Here is a 22,278-nt window from a genome sequence, read left to right on the forward strand (position 1 = left end):
GCTGTGTGTTTTCCAATCTTTTATCTTTTGAATTTGATTTCTTCTTTGAGCCTTTTCATCCAGTTCGATTTTTTTTTCATAGTGTTTCTTTCGATGTTTTTACTAATCTACTTTTAAATTCCTTTATTTTCTGGAGTGTTAACAACTGACGAATTGCATGTTTCCTTATGACTCTCCGTGGCCAATTGGTCAAAGACCAAGGTTTAATGATAATGAAGTTCAAGCAGGAAGATTTTACAGAGAATTCTGATCTTTCAATGAAGCTAGTTTCGTGATATTTTGTTTACTTCTTTTCCGAAATAAGATCAAAGTTCTTACTTGCGTGGAAAATAAAATTCCATTTTATGTTGCTAGATTTTGGTATGACATTTCTAAATGTAGGGAACTTATTGATTTGGCCCAATAGAGGTTTATTCGGTCCTTTTTTGACAGTTTTATCGAGGAGTTGTTTGAAATTTCAGACGAAACAGCAGCTTGTTAGCCTTACCAGTGACCTCACAGGTTAATTTATGCTAAAAGGACACTCATTTTACACTAGTTCAGAGAAAAAGGGAATTCCAAGAATTAGATTACAGGTGTGAGTCTGAAATTTCTTGGAGCACAAAAAATTAAAACTACTGAAAAAAAAAAAAAAAAACTCAAAGTACACCCAAATGATCACCAAACGACCACATCCCATTAGCGGAGACTTCATTAGGTCTTTTGACTTTGGGGCGGAATGCTACTACGCTACGGAATTGTTCTCATTAGAGTCAAGATTCCTCACGCCTTGCAGCTTCCAAGTATTCAAATCCAAACAGAGGCGTTTCTAACCATGAATCTCATCAAGGTAACCCGATCTGACAGCTAACAACCCTTGTTAACCCAGAGCACACGTTTTTACGCCGTTATGCTAATATGCTACTGAATAACATTCCGATTCCAAATGGACAAATAGGAAATGTAGTTATCCTTCTGAACTAGGTAGGCAAATAAGCCAATAACGAGTGTATCTGAATGCAATCCAAAACAAATAAAATGAGAGCAGAAAAATGTCATTCGTTATTGACGGCACAAAAATTGAGAGACACAAGTAGAAGCTATTTGTCACAGTGGGGATTGCTCTTGTATTGAGCAACATTGGCAAGTGGTCTAGTAGAAATGTCTCTTAATTAGAACTTTGAACTTTTGGTATCTCCAGTGAGTCTGTAGATTCTGTAGGTCTGGTAGTTAGTTTGCTTATCAGATGCAGAGATACACACACGAGAATAACATTCCGATTCCAAATGGACAAATAGGAAATGTAGTTATCCTTCTGAACTAGGTAGACAAATAAGCCAATAACGAGTGTATCTGAATGCAATCCAAAACAAATAAAATGAGAGCAGAAAAATGTCATTCGTTATTGACGGCACAAGTTCTGGTTCAGGCAAATTGATTCAGTTCCTTGACCTACTTTGGATCGTTGGTTTTTTGGAGGATGTTCATGTTCAGATCAATATCATTGAGAACATCACCCATCTCATGTTGATTTCTCCTCAGTCGACAAAATAAATAAGTCTTTAGAATCAATTTCTAAAACTTTAGACGAGGAGGTCCAGTTACCAAACAGTTTTCGGTTTTGTCAGTAAGCTCAACAAACCTTGGACTTGAGTTCAGATAATGCACCAAACTCCCGCGATATGACAAACTTTCAACTTCCACTTTTAAAACCAGCTGAAAAAGACCAAGAATATTCTTGAGTCCCATTTCTCCTCAGTCGACATATCAGTCTTTAAAATCAATTTCTAAAACTTTAGACGAGGAGGTCCACAGTTACCAAACAGTCCAGTTTGTCAGTAAACTCAACAAACGTTGGACTCTAGTCCGGATAATGCACCAAACTCCCGCGATATGACAAACTTTCAACTTCCACTTTTAAAACCAGCTGAAAAAGACCAAGAATATTCTTGAGTCCTCACTTCCGGAATCAAAACAAAAAGCTGTGTGAAAATTAATGACTAGCTCTCCTGGCAATCTCATTGAACAAAAATTCCTTCTTGAACATTGTTCCCAAACGCCTTTGTCGCGAACAAATTCTTGAGTCCTCACTTCCGGAATCAAAACAAAAAGCTGTGTGAAAATTAATGACTAGCTCTCCTGGCAATCTCATTGAACAAAAATTCCTTCTTGAACATTGTTCCCAAACGCCTTTGTCGCGAACAAATTGGTCCAATAATCTCAAAGCTCAAGAGCAACCATCGTGATTTACAATCGGTCACACCAACCCTCATAATAATGGAGATAAGACATCAGGAGAGACACTTTGACGGGAGCATATAAACCAAAGTCCGTCTCAACCTAGAAGATGTCCTTCAATTTGTTATAGCTCTCCTGGCAATCTCATTGAACAAAAATTCCTTCTTGAACATTGTTCCCAAACGCCTTTGTCGCGAACAAATTGGTCCGATAATCTCAAAGCTCAAGAACAACCATCGTGATTTACAATCGGTCACACCAACCCTCATAACAATGGAGATAAGACATCAGGAGAGACACTTTGACGGGAGCATATAAACCAAAGTCCGTCTCAACCTAGAAGATGTCCTTCAATTTGTTGAGCAATAAAGAGTTCAAAGGTTAGTGAGCAGAGCATTGTTCTAAAAATAGTGCAAACATATAAACCTTTCAAAGCACACAAGTTCTTTCAAAAGGAAGAATAGATATAGCCTTTTGAATGTATCTTGTAGCACGATTTATCTGTAGTTCCAAGTCCAACATATGTTCCCAAAGCTCTGGCTATCTCATGAATCATTTAAATCCATAACAATAGGAGATTTCTGGAGTTATTGTTCTAAAAATAGTGCAAACATATAAACCTTTCAAAGCACACAAGTTCTTTCAAAAGGAAGAATAGATATTATAGCCTTTTGAATGTATCTTGTAGCACGATTTGTCTGTAGTTCCAAGTCCAACATATGTTCCCAAAGCTCTGGCTATCTCATGAATCATTTAAATCCATAACAATAGGAGATTTCTGGAGTGTTAACAACTGACGAATTGCATGTTTCCTTATGACTCTCCGTGGCCAATTGGTCAAAGACCAAGGTTTAATGATAATGAAGTTCAAGCAGGAAGATTTTACAGAGAATTCTGACCTTTTCAATGAAGCTAGTTTCGTAATATTTTGTTTCAATGTCATACCTACTTCTTTTCCGAAATAAGATCAAAGTTCTTACTTGCGTGGAAAATAAAATCCCATTTAATGTTGCTAGATTTTGGTATGACATTTCTAAATGTAGGGAACTTATTGATTTAGCCCAATAGAGGTTTATTCGGTCCTTTTTTGACAGTTTTATCGAGGAGTTGTTTGAAATTCCAGACGAAACAGCAGCTTGTTAGCCTTACCAGTGACCTCGCAGGTTAATAAAAAAAAAATCCTTCCATGGTGTATGTAACCAATTAGGATGTCCTCAGAATAATTTACAACATTTTTGTTAAATTATATTTAGCACCCAACTGGTTCCATGGATGGTCAGTAGGCACCAAAAGTTGTAGCCCTTGTAGAAACTGTCGTCATTAATTGAGTTAATGTTACCGACTGTCAACTAGATTCTTCGATATTCTAAGTTATGTTTCAATCCATATGATGTGTTGATTTCTTCACAATTATGTTGATATTGGCTCTCAATCAACAGTAAAAGACACATAGGAATGTCATTGGGTTTCACAAAGTTCATAAATTCGATCAGTGCCATAAGTTTCGTCATAAAATGTCATAAGGAGTCATAAAAGAACCATTTGGACCGGCATATAACATTGGGTTTCAGAACTTGTAATACCTGTAACACATTTTACACTAGTGACTTGTAACACATGTAATACTTGAAACACATACATCTAATAGTACACCAGATAAGTAACATATAGGTACTCACCTGGTGTACTTAGTCCGGTACCTTGAAGTTTTGACCGTGCATATTATTGTGATTCAAGTGTAAAGCGGTCCATTAAGCTGTGTCCACGCGCCGGCCGTCGATCGGTGTCGACTGAAACCGTCCACACTGCCTTGACAACATAGATTCACCTCCTCGATCGACGGGCGTTGAATATGTGTGGACTGTGAACACAGCTGTAGGGTGTAACAATGGACTTATGTTCGAGAGGGTCCCCAAAAATGTGGCCGCTGAGATGCGTTGAAAATTTGCCGCAAGATAGCGCGGCGCGCAGATCCGTACGCACCTATCTGGATCATGACATGGTTCAGATCTTTTCGTGATGCTTTGCACGTTTGCATGATCAGAGGATATGCCAGACATTTCAGTATCCAATGTGCCGGACTAACTATAGTTCAACTTGTATAGCATATTTTAAAAGCTTCTATCCCATTGAGTATTGAGACACGCTGTTATTGCCAGCTCGGGGCTGAAATTTATCGCTCATATCATAAAGCCATTAGTATTACATAACACTATTAGATTCTTAATCCGGCCATTGTGCTCATAGTTCTAATTCCAACGAATTGGAAGGTACTAATTATAAGGGAACACATAAAAAGATAATATTTTATTTACATATTTACACTTTAAAAGTAACAAGGCCATGTGCAAAAAGGATAATATAAAGGAAGGAATTTGAACTTAATCTTACAAATGGCCTTCTGAATTTCATGACAAAAGTGGCATTCGAACCACAGTCCCGTCGGTTGTGAATCTACTAAGAACTGCACTTCTGGGACTATAATATAATCTTATCAAGAAAACTGTAATAGCCTTGTTTATTTTGCTAGAATAGGACTAACATTACTTTCCTCACCTACTTATCCTTTCCCTTATTATAGGATAAGGAAAGTAAAAATCCATTTGCCCCAACAGTTATCCTTCCATGGTGTAACCAATTAGGATGTCCTCAGAATAATTTACAACATTTTTGTTAAATTATATTTAGCACCCAATTGGTTCCATGGATGGTCAGTAAGCACCAAAAGTTGTAGCCCTTGTAGAAACTGTCGTCATTAATTGACTTAATGTTACCGACTGTCAACTGGATTCTTCGATATTCTAAGTTATGTTTCAATCCATGTGATGTGTTGATTTCTTCACAATTATGTTGATATTGGCTCTCAATCAACAGTGGTATCAATAATTTAATTAGAAAAGAGAGTCAAAAACCGATGGCCGGCCAAAATCTGATTTAGCCATAAATCATATTTTATGATATTGTAGAATGTAGACCAACAAAACAATGGGTTCGGCGAATTATTAGATACCAAGTCATTAATAGATCAGTTGCGCTTATTTGTGTGATGTTTCAAAGTCATAGAGCAGGAAAAATGAGGACCAACAGAATTTTTCTTTTTCTTCTACGACTTCTAGATACCGAGATATTTAGTTGATGAGACAAGTTGATCTAAACCAAAATCTATTTGACCCTCGCACCTTGTCTGAAGTTATTTGCCTTTGATTCCATGCCGATTTTTGGCACGCCACTTCGCAAGATGTTCTATGATGGTAGCACACTCACACACTTACTTCATAATAATGATGAGCACTGAGCACACAACACGCAAGAACCAGAATTTCGCTACTTATATTTATGAGACTAGATACCATTAGCATAATTCCAGCAGAATATAACAATGTGAGTGATCCAATATCCAAACGCCATGCCGATTTTTGGCACGCCACTTCGCAAGATGTTCTATGATGGTAGCAGTGGTAGCACACTGCTACTTCATAATAATGATGAGCACTGAGCACACAACACGCAAGAACCAGAATTTCGCTACTGATATTTATGAGACTAGATACCATTAGCATAATTCCAGCAGAATATAATAATGTGAATGATCCAATATCCAAACAATAACATTGGTTGCAATACTGCTTATGGCAATACTCAATACTGATTGGACATGAGCGGTTAAACAAGCAAAATCAACAGTCAAGGTTTTGATGATCTTTGAAAAATAATGAAATTCTGAGCTTGTTTCCTTCTCATTTGGATAATTAGTTGATGAGACAAGTTGATCTAAACCAAAATCTATTTGACCCTCGCGCCTTGTCTGAAGTTATTTAGCTTTGATTCCATGCCGATTTTTTGCACGCCACTTCGCAAGATGTTCTATGATGGTAGCACACTGCTACTTCATAATAATGATGAGCACTGAGCACACAACACGCAAGAATGAGAATTTCGCTACTTATATTTATGAGACTAGATACCATTAGCATAATTCCAGCAGAATATAACAATGTGAGTGATCCAATATCCAAACAATAACATTGGTTGCAATACTGCTTATGGCAATACTCAATACTGATTGGACATGAGCGGTTAAACAAGCAAATGGATTACCCATAGCGTTTCTAGAGGTACTTGGTCTAATAACTCTAATAGATCCCATAAATTGTAGAATCTTGTGCCAACAATACGCGGGCAACGACTTTTAACAACTTAAAGTAGCTCTAGAATCTATTAGATTATAATATTGAGGTTAGATAAACATTCGAAACTGCTAGACTTGCAGACTTTAGCTATGAGTCTGAAAAGTTAAAGTTTTATTTATTATGTTTCTGTTGGACCACACGACACACGATTTGAGGACTGATCTATTAAGTCCTGACCATTTATAGTCATACTGTCTGGGTCTGATATTTTGTTCAAATTTATCGGTTTCCAATTTAAGTTCAGAACTGTGTTCATAATATTTGTGTACGATTTAAACAGAGAATAGAACTATTGCTTCATAATTATCTAGGGTTACCTATCTCGGTAATCGAGTATTCAGAGATACTCTATTTCTATTCTTAGGAAAGGTGGATTCGAGTTCACTCAAGGCAGAAGATTATCGCTCATTATTTGCGATGTTTAAATAATGCTTCATGGAAAAGGAAAAGCCTTGGTCCATTTAACTGGAAGCTCTTACAAATCATGTCTTGAAATATAGTTCACACTGACATAGTATTTTCCAGTCATGTTTCGCATGTTATTGCATATCAAAATCTTTATTTGAATCCATAAACATCACACTGCCCGAGGTACGAAATGTCATGTTTCAAAGTAACATTTCCAATTTATCTATCACATCTACTATGAAAATGTTACGATTTGATTCTAAACTTTTTAAAATTGCATGACTAAAAATCGTATAGGCGAAAATCCTAAGTATCAGGTACTTAATTCATATTAATTAAAACAACCTGTCCAGTAATTCTTTTAATTTGTACTCTTTTAGTACCTTGTACCTCAGTGTGCCTAGCTAGTTAAAGTTCTCATTACCTACATTCTAGGAGTACTTACATAGTTGAACAAATTATCTTCTGATATTATCTAGTTAAATCAAGCAGTGGGTTTTGATTCCTCCCATGTCGAACTTGAATAATTTCAATGTTGTTAGCTTTAGTTTCACTGAGTGATGATTCTTGTTGGAATTGCCTTATGGAATGGCTTCTTTCAGTAACAATTTCAAAGTAGATCAGATAATACCTATGGTGGTGTTATTTGAAAATGCATTATTTGAGATATACTCGTACTCTTTCTTGTCTCTACTCCGTTTTCCTTTATATGATTCATTATACCTTTTCTAATCTTTTTTTTTTTTTTTTTTTTTTTTTTTTTTTTTCATATTCAACAGGGGGTATAGCTCAGTGGTAGAGCATTCGACTGCAGATCGAGAGGTCCCCGGTTCAAACCCGGGTGCCCCCTCAATTTTTTATAGTCTTTTTTCCGTTACGCTTTAACTCTGGAATACCAGGTCGTTCGCGCCGGTTCTCGGTTGAGAGTTAGATCAAATGATAGATGTCGATTTTTTGCAGATATGTAGGTGAAGAGGGATTTAACGCCCTCAACATCATCTGCAAGGGAAGGGGGGTGGGGAAGTGATGCTCTTATTTGGGCGTGGCGGTGACGTAGGTGAAGAGGGATTTAACGCCCTCAACATCATCTGCAAGGGAAGGGGGGTGGGGAAGTGAGGCTCTTATTTGGGCGTGGCGGTGGCAAGTAAGTATATGCCGCACGGATAGGTGCTCGCCGCATGGGCAGTTGGGCGGGTCTGTTTTAGTAAATATAAAACCATGCGTGAGGCGAGTATGGCCAATTCTCATGCGGGTGAGAGTTATTTCTTTGGTTCGATTTTCTTGGTTCGAAGTGTCCCAGTTAGTTATAAGGGGCTTGATTGATTTCAATTTGTTGGTAACGGGCACAAGGTTCCACTGGTCTTGCCACTCTTTTCTTACTAGTGAAGCGGCCAAGGGCTTGAAATCGTCAGGAGAGCATAACTTCAGCTGGTCAAGGTCAGTAGGATTTCTCGCTGCTTGGTCAACATCTTCGTTACCCCTGATTCCACAGTGGGAAGGGCACCACATGAAACGGACATCTTTGTTGTTAGATGTCAAAAGGTCCCAACAAGAGTAAGCTTTGGAGACTAGGGGGTTGGTGAACTTTATGTTTGACAGGGCAGAAAGGGCACTTCTGGATTTATTACGTTTGAAGTTTTGAATACAAATTATTATGTTTTCCTGTTACCAAGCATTAGCACTTTAATTTCATTTTCATTCCCTTTTCAGCTTACCATACAAATCTTCCAAGACAAATTACATAAATCCATTTCCTTTAGGACACATTCCCAGGCTCTACGGTTCTCATTACCAACATTCTAGGAGTACTTACATAGTTGAACAAATTATCTTCTGATATTGGTTAAATGAAGCAGTGGGTTTTGATTCCTCCCATGTCGAACTTGAATAATTTCAATGTTGTTAGTTTAGTTTCACTAAGTGATGATTCTTGTTGGAATTGCCTTATGGAATTGTTTCTTTCAGTAACAATTTCAAAGTAGATCAGATAATATGGTGGTGTTATTTGAAAATGCATCATTTGAGATACTCGTACTCTTTCTTGTCTCTACTCCGTTTTCCTTTATATGATTCATTATACCTTTTCTAATTTACTCATAGTTTCCTGGACGCTTTCACACTTTCGTCAGCAACAATTTTCTCCTCTTCAATCGCCACTGATTTTGTACCGAGCGACCTTTACCGATTTGTTTTTTATGACTTGAACTAAGGTCAGGTTTACGAGAAGTGAATGCTTATTATTTATACCCAATTGAAATTACTCATAGTTTCCTGAACGCTTTCACACTTTCGTCAGCAACAATTTTCTCCTCTTCAATCGCCACTGATTTTGTACTGAGCGACCTTTACCGATTTGTTTTTTATGACTTGAACTAAGGTCAGGTTTACGAGAAGTGAATGCTTATTATTTATACCCAATTGAAAGATATGTAGTTTAGATTAAAAGCAGGTCTTATGACCAAGGGGTCTCATTTGTAATAATGATAGCTGATAATATTCTTATTTGTATGAAGGAGGTAAGAAACAGCTCAATTGTAAGAATATTCAAACAATGAATCTGGTGTTGTGATAGAAATCACGCTGTCAATTTTACAATTTTAAAGTTCATTTTCCAAACAAGGTCATGAGCTTACTGCAATATAGCAATGAACTCTGTAAAACGTAAAATTCGCCCAAGAATCAATATCTACTTTAAAGCTTAATGTTTTGATAATATCAAAATAAATACCTACACACTTATGGAACAATTTGTAAAACCTTTCAACCAAACACACTAATTGAGAGTTATGATGAAACACGATCACAATAAAAGATCAAAATGTCCCATGAGAACAAACTGGACTTAGGTGTAAATATTGAAACGATTCAAGACCAACAGCTCCCACATTTTGACTTTGGGGCGGAATGCTACCACGCTACGGAGTTGGTCTCATTAGAGACAAGATTCCTCACGCCTTGCGGCTTCCAAGTATTCAAAATCCAAACAGAGGCGTTTCTAACCATGAATCTCATCAAGGTAACCCGATCTGACAGCTAACAACCCTTGTTAACCCAGAGCACACGGAATTGCGAGACACAAGTAGAAGCTATTTGTCACAGTGGGGATTGCTCTTGTATTGAGCAACATTGGCAAGTGGTCTAGTAGAAATGTCTCTTAAGATGGGTGTGTGTGTTTGTGTGTGATTGTGTGTGTGTGGCGAATGGGTGTGGTGTGTGATTGTGGGTGGGTGTGGGTATGTGGGATGGGTATGTGTGTGTTGGGTCTGTGGTGTGGGATGGGTGTGAGTGTACTGTGGGGGATGTGTGTGTGTGTGTTGAGTTGATTGAGCACTTTGATCAGCGAGCTACTATACCTTCAATATAATCTAACTTCTGCATCGAACTGTCATCCCATGTTATTGCTTAGACTGTTTTAATCATTTACTCTTACATGACGAAGAACAGTAACAATACCATTGTAAATACCATTGTTGTCTGTTCCAAGATGAAAACGAGACACACATCTTATTCCTCTTTTCATCTTGGTATCCCCGAGGATCAAAAAGATCTGATCAACTGCAATGATGCTTGGCCTGAAGGTGTGTTGGTGAAACCATTTACTGGTAAAGTTCTCAAGAACTATATCCTTATGATACTCTTATCATATGATTCTCTTGATCCCGACGGCAAATCTTCTTCCAAGAAGATAGGCTCTGTGAGCACTACTGGTAATGGCATCACCAAATCAAGAAATACATGACAACTAGAAATATTAACTTACTAGAAATACATGCAATCATGGGGAAAGACAAGAAAAACAAATATTATGTCCAGAAATTCAAGACAGCCTGGCAAACAGAGAAGCAATTCAAAGGTAATTGTTTGTGTTATTATTAAGCCTAGTAGTACCTACCCACCAGGGACATTAATTTGTATTAGTATTTGAACAATCTGGAAACATTCTAACATTCATCAGGAAAATGTTACTACAATCTGATTAACATTGTTACAGTCTACACAGGGTGACCTGTATCTAATTTGGTTTGGGTTTGTTCCTGAATGTCTATAATATTTCCTATACAAATGTTCCCGGAGGATACACAAGGCTTTATTTTAGATCAGGAAAATAGGTACATAAGACCACAGGTACATAAGACCTACAAAGCACATAAAACACCATCAGAAATTTGCCTTTGGTAGGTACAGGAGTAATAAATAAGGTAATGTAGGTTGAAAAACGGACTTGGTATTCAATGTGTTAACTTCTAAACAACTGGGAGTTCATACCATGTCCTTAGCTTGTGGTCTTGGGAGTTGATTACAAGCAGCATTACAAGAAGATTAGTTAATGTATATTGTATGTTTAACACTCACTTCTTGCATTGCAGATTGGTTACGTCCATCAAAAGATGACTCACGTGCTTACTGCACATTCTGTCAAGATGATCTCACTGCACACAGAAATACACTTCTGAACCATCTAAAATCTTCCAAACATGTTAAACGAGCAAAAGAAGAAGGTAGTGTTGGCCAAAGAATATCATCATTCACCGTTCAAACCATTGATGAAAAGAGAAAAAATGCAGAACTCAGAATAGCAGCATTCGTTGCCCAACATTGTTCAACGAGGGCAGTGGATGATCTTGGAGAAATGGTTAAACAATTGGATAATAAATCAGAAGTTCTAACTTCAATCAAGCTGCATAAGACTAAATGTCTAGGATTAATTCACAATGTCATAAGTCCTTGTATTTCAGAAGAATTAGTTGAAGATATTGGTAACTCTTACTATTCAATGATCATTGATGAAAGCACATCCATAGATACTAAGAAAATCTTGAGCCTCGTCATCAGGTATTTTAGTTATAGTAAAAGGAAAATAGTTACATTTTTCAGACTTATTGAAATTGAAAGTGGAGACCACAAGTCCATGGTGGATGCTTTTGTAAAAATCATTAGTGAACATGGTTTAAAAATTCATAATCTTATTGGAATAGGAGTAGATGGGGCAAGTGTGATGGTTGGCAAAAATCATTCATTTAGTGCCAAACTAAAAGAGATATTACCAAATCTCATTGTGGTTAAGTGTGTGTGTCATTCAATACACCTGGCAGCTGAGAAGGCTTTTTTAAAGTTACCACAGAATCTTGATTTTTTAATTTTTAATCAAGGAGTGTACCAGCTGGTTTTCTAGAAGTACCTATTCGATGTGATGGATGGATGAATCAGCACCAAAGAAAATGTCAAAGCTCTCAGGGACAAGGTGGCTTGCTCGATTTGAAACGGTGTCAGTCATTTATGACCAGTTTGAAATACTCAAAATATATTTTGGATTAGAAGCCAAAAGTTGTTATACTGCTGAACTATTATCCCACATGTTTAATGCTAAAACTAAGCTCTATTTGGCATTTCTTTTGGAAATGCTCAAAAAAATTTGTGCAATTAATAAATTATTTCAATCAGAACAGGTAGACAATCTAAAACTGTGTGAAGACTTACATGACCTTTTGTATTCTTGCCTTCAGAGAATTGTTTTCCCAGACCATCTGTCAAAAGTAAAGAAATCTGACCTAGGACAATTTAATTTCTCGAGAGTACTCATGCCTTTGTCCTGTGTCTATTTTGGGTTTCAATTCAATTTAATTTGTAATCATGTAGAATCTGATGATCTAAACACTATTAAGAGAGATTGTATGAATTTCCTTATTGAATTTTGTGAACAAATCCAGAATAGGATGCCTGACAATTTTGAAATCTTGGAAAGAGGAAAAATATTTTCACCTGAACTAGTCACAAATAGAATTTCACAACCCGATATAACAAATATCGTATCACATTTCTCAAATCTTTGTGGTGATCCAGGTGAAACAATAGCACAATGGAAACTATTGCCCATGGTAGAATTACCTTCTGCCCCTAACAATAATATGAACTCTGAGTTTTTCTGGGGTGCCATTTCACAGATAAAAAATGCTGATGGTGAAATGAAGTATAAGAACATTGTTCAACTAGTCATTGCCTTTCTTACTGTACCATTTTCTAATGCTGCCGTAGAAAGAGTCTTCTCCATCATGAATGTTGTCAAAAATAAACTGAGAAATAGGATGCATGTAAATACTTGTGACTCTATACTTCGAGTGAGGTACAGGTTGATGAGTAGTAAGTTTGAACCTACAATAGCCATGAGAAAAAAATTCATTTCAGAGGTGGTGTACCATTCAAACACTGAAGAAGACATGTTAAATGTTTTTAATGAAGATAATGAAGATTCTGAATAAACTTTTTTATTGCATTATTCTGAATAATACAATTTTGATCTTTTTATTTTTCATGCCTCGTAGATATCTAGTAAAATAAGTACTAAATAGGCACCCACCTAGTTGAATAAATCTAAAATATGGTTGAATAAACCCCAGTTCAAGACTCCTTAGATGGCGGTTAAAACTAGAAGAGTACGACTATGAACTAGTATACAAAAAGGGTACCCTTAACACTAACGATTCTGGCATACAACCATACAATACACTCGGTAACAAAATTTAGACCAATAGAGATAATCACAGGACACTTTGAAACCACCAGTCCCTTAACACAGGATATTGAAGTTCAAATAACATCAAACTGTTAGATGGCGGTTAAAACTAGAAGAGTACGACTATGAACTAGTATACAAAAAGGGTACCCTTAACACTAACGCTGACGCGCTTTCGAGACTAGAATTACACACAAGCGAAATTCAAAAATTCATTGAGAAAACGAAAGAAACAATAGGAAACCCAACACAAGACGATGAGATATCATCAATCATAGCGGAACCCGATGAAAATTTTGATCTAGACCAGTTCATAAACCAAACGTATGAGGAAAATTTTCCACATACAGATTCAGAACACACCTCGAGAAACTCTATAGTCATTCCTTCGATCACAGAAGAAGAAAATTTGGAAACAACCGCGAGTGAGCATGGACTAAATCAAACAATCCAGAACAATAAAGAAAGGATCATAGAAAGACGGAACACACATAGGGAACCTCTACCACAGTTACCCCACAAGATATATGTAGCAGATAAACAAAGAAACAGCAAAACAAAAAACAAATACAAACCACAAAACCTTCAAAGCCTAAACAAAGAATTAAAAACGGGTCAAATTCAATCCACACACCCCAACACTTCAAATAAAATTCACCTTTCAAATATAAAAAGACCAACCCACATTATCCCTGTTACAGAACCCTCTCTGTCCATGTACGAGCCTTCCACATCAAGAATCTAACACAAAATGCAGGCCTAGTCCCTATTAATCTAGGACCCGCACGACTTCAAAGAAATGACTATACCATTGTTCACTTTTATGACCTGAACCCTCTACTCAGGGAGTTCGAGAACCTGAATATACAACATAAGGAGCTTCAGTACAACTTACAGAACAAATCGACTAATTTCTCACTGGAGCCTCTTCAATCTATCTCCTTTTTCACCTGTCACTCTTACTCTCTGTCCCTTTTCATTTGTCTAAATTGATACCCATTTATTTTTTTCTTTCTCTCCCTTCAGATCGGAAGAGCGGGTCAGCAGGAATGTCGAGACCGGAATCGGGTCACTCTCTCTCTCTTTCTCTCTTTCTCCCTCTCTCTCTCTCTCCCATGCATTTACCTACGAGGCGGCACAAGACATAAAAAGACACATAGGAATGTCATTGGGTTTCACAAAGTTCATAAATTCGATCAGTGCCATAAGTTTCGTCATAAAATGTCATAAGGAGTCATAAAAGAACCATTTGGACCGGCATATAACATCGGGTTTCAGAACTTGTAATACCTGTAACACATACTTCTAATAGTACACCAGATAAGTAACATATAGATACTCACCTGGTGTACTTAGTCCGATACCTTGAAGTTTTGACCGTACATATTATTGTGATTCAAGTGTACGGCTTAGTAGGTCTATTAAGCTGTGTCCACACGCCGGCCGTCGACTGAAACCGTCCACATTGCCTCGACAACATAGATTCACCTCCTCGATCGACGGGCGTTGACTATGTGTGGACTGTGAACACAGCTTTAGGGTGTAACAATGGACTTATGTTCGAGAGGGTCCCCAAAAATGTGGCCGCTGAGATGCGTTGAAAATTTGCCGCATTATGGCGCGACGCGCAGATCTGTACGCACATTTAAATCTGAACTATTATGTAGTTCAGATCTTTTCGTGATCCTTTGCACGTTTGCATGATCAGAGGATATGCCAGACATTTCAGTATCCAATGTGCCGGACTAACTAGTTCAACTTGTATAGCATATTTCAAAAGCTTCTATCCCATTGAGTATTGAGACACGCTGTTATTGCCAGCTCGGGGCTGAAATTTATCGCTCATATCATAAAGCCATTACACCATTACATAACACTATTAGATTCTTAATCCGGCCATTGTGCCCATAGTTCTGATTCCAACGAATTGGAAGGTACTAATTATAAGGGAACACATAAAAAGATAATATTATTTACATATTTACACTTCAAGTAACAAGGCCATGTGCAAAAAGGATAATATAAAGGAAGGAATTTGAACTTAATCTTACAAATGGCCTTCTGAAATTCATGACAAAAGTGGCATTCGAACCCCGGTCCCGTCGGTTGTGAATCCAATAGCGACTGCACTTCTGTGACTATAATATAATCTTATCAAGAAAACTGTAACAGCCTTGTTTATTTTGCTTGAATAGGACTAACATTACTTTCCTCACCTACTTATCCTTTCCCTTATTATAGGATAAGGAAAGTAAAAATCCATTTGCCCCAACAGTTCATACAGGGTCTTATAGGTTTACTGGGTTCAGGAATACAAAGGGTGCTCCAAACTTAGAGGGCTCATGAAAATGCAGAGTATGTATCAATAATTTAATTATAAAAGAGAGTCAAAACCGATGGCCGGCCAAAATCTGATTTAGCCATAAATCACATTTTATGATATTGTAGAATGTAGACCAACAAAACAATGGGTTCGGCGAATTATTAGATAACAAGTCATTAATTCCAAAAGAAACGATAACTTTGAGCCGAGGATTAAAAATCCCCATAAGTAACCAAGTGTGTACATAACATGCAATAAAAGAGGTACATAAACAATACAACAGAAGAATGAGGTTACAATTTGGCCGGCAAAACATTTCGATCTTATTCATTTTAGAACTATTTAGAATTTAGATCTATCCATTTAGAATTTCAGAACCATACAATGATAATTAGGCCTTTCATTTCTGAATATATAAATCTAAAAAGAATGCATTTGTGCTCTTTATTATGGGTACCTACAGTACCTATAGTTTTAATTGCACTGCCTTGATGTGTGTATATATCTGTATATTGACACAAAACACAATTGCAAACTCTTTGCTTTGCACAACAGATTGCAAACACTAAACTTTGTTGTCTAGTTACAGATTTTAAAGATTTAAACCAATTCTCACAAATTTCGAAATGCCACATAGGGGCATATGCCCATATGGGTAATTTATCATGAAATGCAATATCAACACCATCGTAGATTTGTAGAAGCTTAACCTAGAGGGCTAATTGCTCCTACACCTAAGCCTCGGAGAGGGCTTTTTGAGAAAAACCCATGGCTAATAGTAGTTGATTCTCAGTCTGTCAAACATTTGTTCAGTTAGGTGTAAAGATATTTTCAATTAGGTGTAAATATTGAAACGATTCAAGACCAACAGCTCCCACACATTTTGACTTTGGGGCGGAATGCTAGGTACTACGCTACGGAGTTGATCTCATTAGAGTCATTAGTGACGAGATTCCTCACGCCTTGCAGCTTCCCAGTATTCAAATCCAAACAGAGGCGTTTCTAACCATGAATCTCATCAAGGTAACCCGATCTGACAGCTAACAACCCTTGTTAACCCAGAGCACACGTTTTTACGCCGTTATGCTAATGAATAACATTCCGATTCCAAATGGACAAATAGGAAATGTAGTTATCCTTCTGAACTAGGTAGACAAATAAGCCAATAACGAGTGTATCTGAATGCAATCCAAAACAAATAAAATGAGAGCAGAAAAATGTCATTCGTTATTGACGGCACAAGTTCTGGTTCAGGCAAATTGATTCAGTTCCTTGACCTACTTTGGATTGTTGGTTTTTTGGAGGATGTTCATGTTCAGATCAATATCATTGAGAACATTACCCTGCCTCATGTTGATTTCTCGCTCAGGTCGACAACATCGTCTTTAGATATCAATTTCTAAAACTTTACACGAGGGAGGGTCCAGTTACCAAACAGTTTTCGTTTTTTGGTCAGTAAACTCAACAAACGTTGGATTGAGTTCGGATAATGCACCACACTCCCGCGATATGACCATACTTTCAACTTCCACTTTTTTAAAACAGCTGAAAAGACCAGGAATATTCTTGAGTCCTCGGCTTCCGCATCAAAACAAAAAAAGTTACAATGACTAGCCTCTTCCTGGCAATCTCATTGAACAAAAATTCCTTCTTGAACGATTGTTCCCCAAACGCCTTTGTCGCCGAACAATCGTGGTCCGATCAATCTCGAAAGCTTCAAGAACAACCATCGTGATTTACAATCGGTCACACCACCCGTCCATAACAATGGAGATAAGACATCAGAGAGCACTTTGACGGGAGCCATATTAACCAAAGTCCGTCTCACACTCCTAGAAGATGTCCTGTCAATTTGTCTGGGAGCCAATAAGAGAGTCAAAGGTTAGTGGAGTGATTAGTTCTAAAAATAGTGCAGGGGCATCTAACCTTTCAAAGCACACCAGTTCTTCAAAGGGGAAGAACTAGATATTATAGCCTTATTGAAATGTGGATCTTGTAGCACGATTTGGTCTGTAGTTCAAGTCACAACATATGTCCCAAAGGCTGTCTGGCTATCTCATATGAATCATTTAAATCCATAAACAATAGGAAGATTTCTGGGAGTGTTAACAACTGACGGAATTGCATGTTTGCCTATGACTCTCGCAGTGGCCAATTGGTGCAAAGACCAAGGTTTATATGATAATGAAGTTCAAGGCAGGAGATGTGTTACAGCAGAATTCTATCTTTCCAAATTGAAGCTGAGTTTGCGTGATATTTTGTTTACTTCTTCCGAAAGTGTGCGAAAGTTCTTACTTGCGTGGAAAATAAAATTGTTCACTTTTATGTTGCTGGATTTTGGTATGACATTTCTAAATGTAGGGAACTTTATTGATTTGGCAATAGAGGTTTATTCGGTCCTTGTTTTGACATTTTTATCGAGAGCTGTTTGAAATTTCAGGACGAAACACGCAGGCTTGTTAGACCTTACCAGTGACCTCCACAGGTTTCAATTTATGCTAAAAGGACACTCCATTTACACTAGTTCAGAGAAAAAAGGGAATTTCCAAGAATTAGGATTACAGGTGTGAGTCTGAAATTTCTTGGAGCACAAAAACAACTACTGAAAAAATAAAACTACTGAAAAAAAAAAAAAAAACTCAAAGTAGGTACACCCAAATGATCACCAAACGACCACATCCCATTAGCGGAGACTTCATTAGGTCCATTGTTACCAAAGTACCTCACGGAGGTCATAAGTCACCAGATGACTTTGATAGTGCCAAATTTGGTCAGGTCAAGTTATACCTGGTTCTGTTTGGTCGAACCCAAATCGGAGTCTATGGTTAGTCTGGTTTTTTTTCTGAACTTTGGGTTGGTTTGGAGTTGTTTTGCTTAACAATGTATCGAGACTTGTAACACCTACTCTCTTTGACTCAGGGGATTGGATTACATTGTATGTTATGATCAGCATATTGGGTCACAAAAAAGTTCACTTTGTATTTTTTTTTTCCACCAATATGAGCAAGTTCAGTAAGAGTTGAAATTTTGTGATATTTTAGTTTGTTCTTTCAATATCTAGGTCCAAGTTCAAAAAGTTGGTTGCTGATTTCTGCTTCTGAATCGCTTTCAGAAATATTTTATAATTTAATATCCCATCCAATTAAAACAGACTTTGATCAGATGATGATCAACATTCATTCACAAGAATGTACACCTTCTTTTGAGCCATCCTATAATTTAAATTAACAAGATCTACAAACGTTACAGTTCTAAACCCTGCATATATTACAATCTCCAATATTAAAGCAAATCTGCACAGGGAATAATCCAATCCATGACGGATGAATGCAAATTTATTTAGGTATTGTGCAATAGCATGTGGACACTTATTGAACCCGTTAACATGGGCTAGAACATTCATTTGGACTACAAATTCATACCCGCGCAAAGTGAAACTTTTGGAGAATTTTTTCAAGGTTCGGGCCGATTAGACTGTGAAGAATGACTACACCAGAGATTTCAACTTTGCTAAGTCACATAATCGGCAAATGACTTTGCAGAATATCTCCAATCATATAACGCGACCAACAACTTGTTGTAGTTTACCCATTAATTTGGTTGATATAAAAGTCAAAGATGTCAACAACTACCTATCCCAGAAGAACCCATTTTTTTAAAAGCAGATTCTCAAATTCGGTTATGATATTCAACACTTTATTAGGTAAGCTTGTTGCAAAAAATCGACTAACATTACCAAATGGTACGAGTATCAGTAGTTTTAAAATCCACATAACACGCACTCTCTTACATCAATTTCAAAAGTTCAACATGCTTCAAAATCTTCAAATATTTACACAAAAAAAAAAAAAAAAATTAGTTTGCTTATCAGATGCAGAGATACACACACGACATACCCTACCTTATGGTCAGAAGACTTAATCATGTCATTAACAATGTTTATTAAATACGAACTAGTGCGCCTGGGTATATGCTTGTCCATACATGGACTTGCTGCAGTTTGAAAGAATCAGATCAGTACAGGTTGTAAGGGAAATACTGAGACTCCTCTAGAGTGACCTTTCATTGGTGCAGTTGCAGTTTTTGTCTCAATAATTGGTGTCATGAAGGTTTTCGTACTCAAGTTCAATACTTGGTCAAGAAATTTATGTTAATGTCTGACTTCGGCAAACTAAAATGTTCTGTTCCATCATTTGAATGAAACAATCGTGTACTGCCTACCTGATCTAGGTTTGTATCATCGAAAACCCTTATGAGGGTAGAATCAGAGCCCCTCTGACGATAGGTGTAGGTATGCAACTCTTATCTGGATGTATCTTATCACCGGTTTGAATGGTAGAGATTACCTCAGGCAATAATTTCGCCCTTCGTTTGTATAATCTTGTATTTGTGTACATTGAATTATAACCAATAGAGTCTAAATAAATAAATAATATCTCTCCCATTTAGAGCATTGGTTTGAAAGAATCAGATCAGTACAGGTTGTAAGGGAAATACTGAGACTCCTCTAGAGTGACCTTTCGTTGGTGCAGTTGCAGTTTTTGTCTCAATTACAATAATTGGTGTCATGAAGGTTTTCGTACTCAAGTTCAATACTTGGTCAAGAAATTTATGTTAATGTCCGACTTCGGCAAACTAAAATGTGCTGGTCCATCATTTGAATGAAACAATCGTGTACTGCCTAACTGATCTAGGTTTGTAATTTTGTATCATCGAAAACCCTTATGAGGGTAGAATCAGAGCCCCTCTGACGATAGGTGTAGGTATGTAACTCTTATCTGCATGTATCTTATCACCGGTTAAAATGGTAGAGATTACTTCAGGCAATAATTTCGCCCTTCGTTTGTAATTTCTTATAGAGTCTAAATAAATAATATCTCTCCCATTTAGAGCATTTAATCAACTATTCACCCTTGTAACTTGAAATTCAGTGTCTGAGACAGTTGCAACTTTAGTGACCACATTGAACATAAACAATACCCAACATTGTGAAGTCTTCAGCACACTATACTTAGAGGTCTTAGAGGAGGGTTCAACCAGGAGATTACACAATACGATCTCATTTTCTGACATAGGTAGGTTATTCCTATTTATGGGTTTAATTGCTAGAGTGACTCCTGTGTAATTATATGCCAAGAACAACAGATTTGCCCACATGTTGGCGTATGATGAAGAGATACCCATTGACAAACACATGGTATTTACCGGTCTGATAATGACACAGATAAAATAGGCCATAGTAACCATAGTTATTCAAGTATTGTGCGAAATTTTTATGAAATATTAGGTGTAACATATTCCTTTGGGGAGAAACTTATAATTGTGGTTCTTCACTTTACTAAAATGAATTTCCTCTGTCAAGAACAACAGATTTGCCCACATGTTGGCGTATGATGAAGAGATACCCATCGACAAACACATGGTATTTACCGGTCCGATAATGACACAGATAAAATAGGCCATAGTTATGAAAGTATTGTGCGAAATTTCAATGGTGTTAGGCTGTTAGGGATGTTGGGAAACTAACATACACATGAAATCCTTAGCTGAAAGAGCTGAAATTGTCAATTCTATTGTCAATAGTATTGATTTAAATACACGAAACTGTTAGCATAAGGGCCTATTTAGTCTTAGCCGACAGTATAAATAAGGTATATTAAAATAAATAAAATACCTATCGTTCTAACTGATCAGGATGGTTGTGATTTCGGAGGATTAGATGATTGATTTCAAGACAAGGGCATGTTGTAAATCCAAGTTCAACCCTGGTAAAAAATCGATAAACAAAGCCTAGAACAGTTTAAGTTTAAATTCTTTGTGGGTTTGTTGTTTTTACCACAGTGAATTCTTTAGGAAACCGCCCAATAAAAAGTTCTGATAGACATTGAAAAAATATAAGGTATATTAAAATAAATAAAATACCTATCGTTCTAACTGATCAGGATGGTCGTGATTTCGGAGGTTTAGATGATTTATTTCAAGACAAGGACATGTTGTAAATCCAAGTTCAACCCTGGTAAAAAATCGATAAACAAAGCCTAGAACAGTTTAAGTTTGAATTCTTTGTGGGTTTGTTGTTTTTACCACAGTGAATTCTTTAGGAAACCGCCCAATAAAAAGTTCTGATAGACATTGAAAAAATATACGACAAACACATGGTATTTACCGGTCTGATAATGACACAGATAAAATAGGCCATAGTAACCATAGTTATTGAAGTATTGTGCGAAATTTCAATGGTGTTAGGGATGTTGGGAAACTAACATACACATGAAATCCTTAGCTGAAAGAGCTGAAATGGTCAATTATATTGTCAATAGTATTGATTTAAATACACGAAATTGTTAGCATAAGGGCCTATTTAGTCTTAGCCGACAGTATAAATAAGGTATATTAAAATAAATAAAATACCTATCGTTCTAACTGATCAGGATGGTCGTGATTTCGGAGGTTTAGATGATTTATTTCAAGACAAGGACATGTTGTAAATCCAAGTTCAACCCTGGTAAAAAATCGATAAACAAAGCCTAGAACAGTTTAAGTTTGAATTCTTTGTGGGTTTGTTGTTTTTACCACAGTGAATTCTTTAGGAAACCGCCCAATAAAAAGTTCTGATAGACATTGAAAAA

General features: G+C 36.9%; 3 protein-coding genes and 1 non-coding gene across 5 annotated transcripts in view; 3 read left to right on the plus strand and 1 right to left on the minus strand.

Moving 5' to 3' along the window:
- The window catches only part of LOC103508843 (angiotensin-converting enzyme-like), a 186,541-nt gene that overhangs the window by 77,796 nt on the left and 86,467 nt on the right, over positions 1-22,278 (minus strand). The gene's annotated exons all lie outside the window — the stretch shown is intronic.
- The window catches only part of LOC108252384 (skin secretory protein xP2-like), a 70,964-nt gene that overhangs the window by 22,096 nt on the left and 26,590 nt on the right, over positions 1-22,278 (plus strand). The window lies entirely within an intron of this gene.
- On the plus strand, positions 7,594-7,665 carry Trnac-gca. The gene has a single exon. It is a non-coding gene; the product is annotated as a tRNA-Cys (tRNA).
- Positions 10,541-13,104, plus strand: LOC108252387. 2 transcript variants are annotated; one of them, XM_026823377.1, is made up of 2 exons: positions 10,541-10,668; positions 11,183-13,104. In XM_026823377.1, the coding sequence occupies exon 2, from the start codon at positions 12,011-12,013 to the stop codon at positions 13,070-13,072; it is 1,062 nt and encodes a 353-aa protein (XP_026679178.1). In that variant the 5' UTR covers positions 10,541-10,668; positions 11,183-12,010; the 3' UTR covers positions 13,073-13,104. The 2 variants fall into 2 exon arrangements, with proteins under 2 accessions (XP_026679178.1, XP_017299525.2); XM_017444036.2 differs by having other exon boundaries at positions 10,547-10,668; positions 11,183-12,169.

Source organism: Diaphorina citri, unplaced genomic scaffold, assembly GCF_000475195.1.
Source record: "Diaphorina citri unplaced genomic scaffold, Diaci psyllid genome assembly version 1.1 scaffold21, whole genome shotgun sequence".
Classification (NCBI taxonomy): domain Eukaryota; kingdom Metazoa; phylum Arthropoda; class Insecta; order Hemiptera; family Psyllidae; genus Diaphorina; species Diaphorina citri.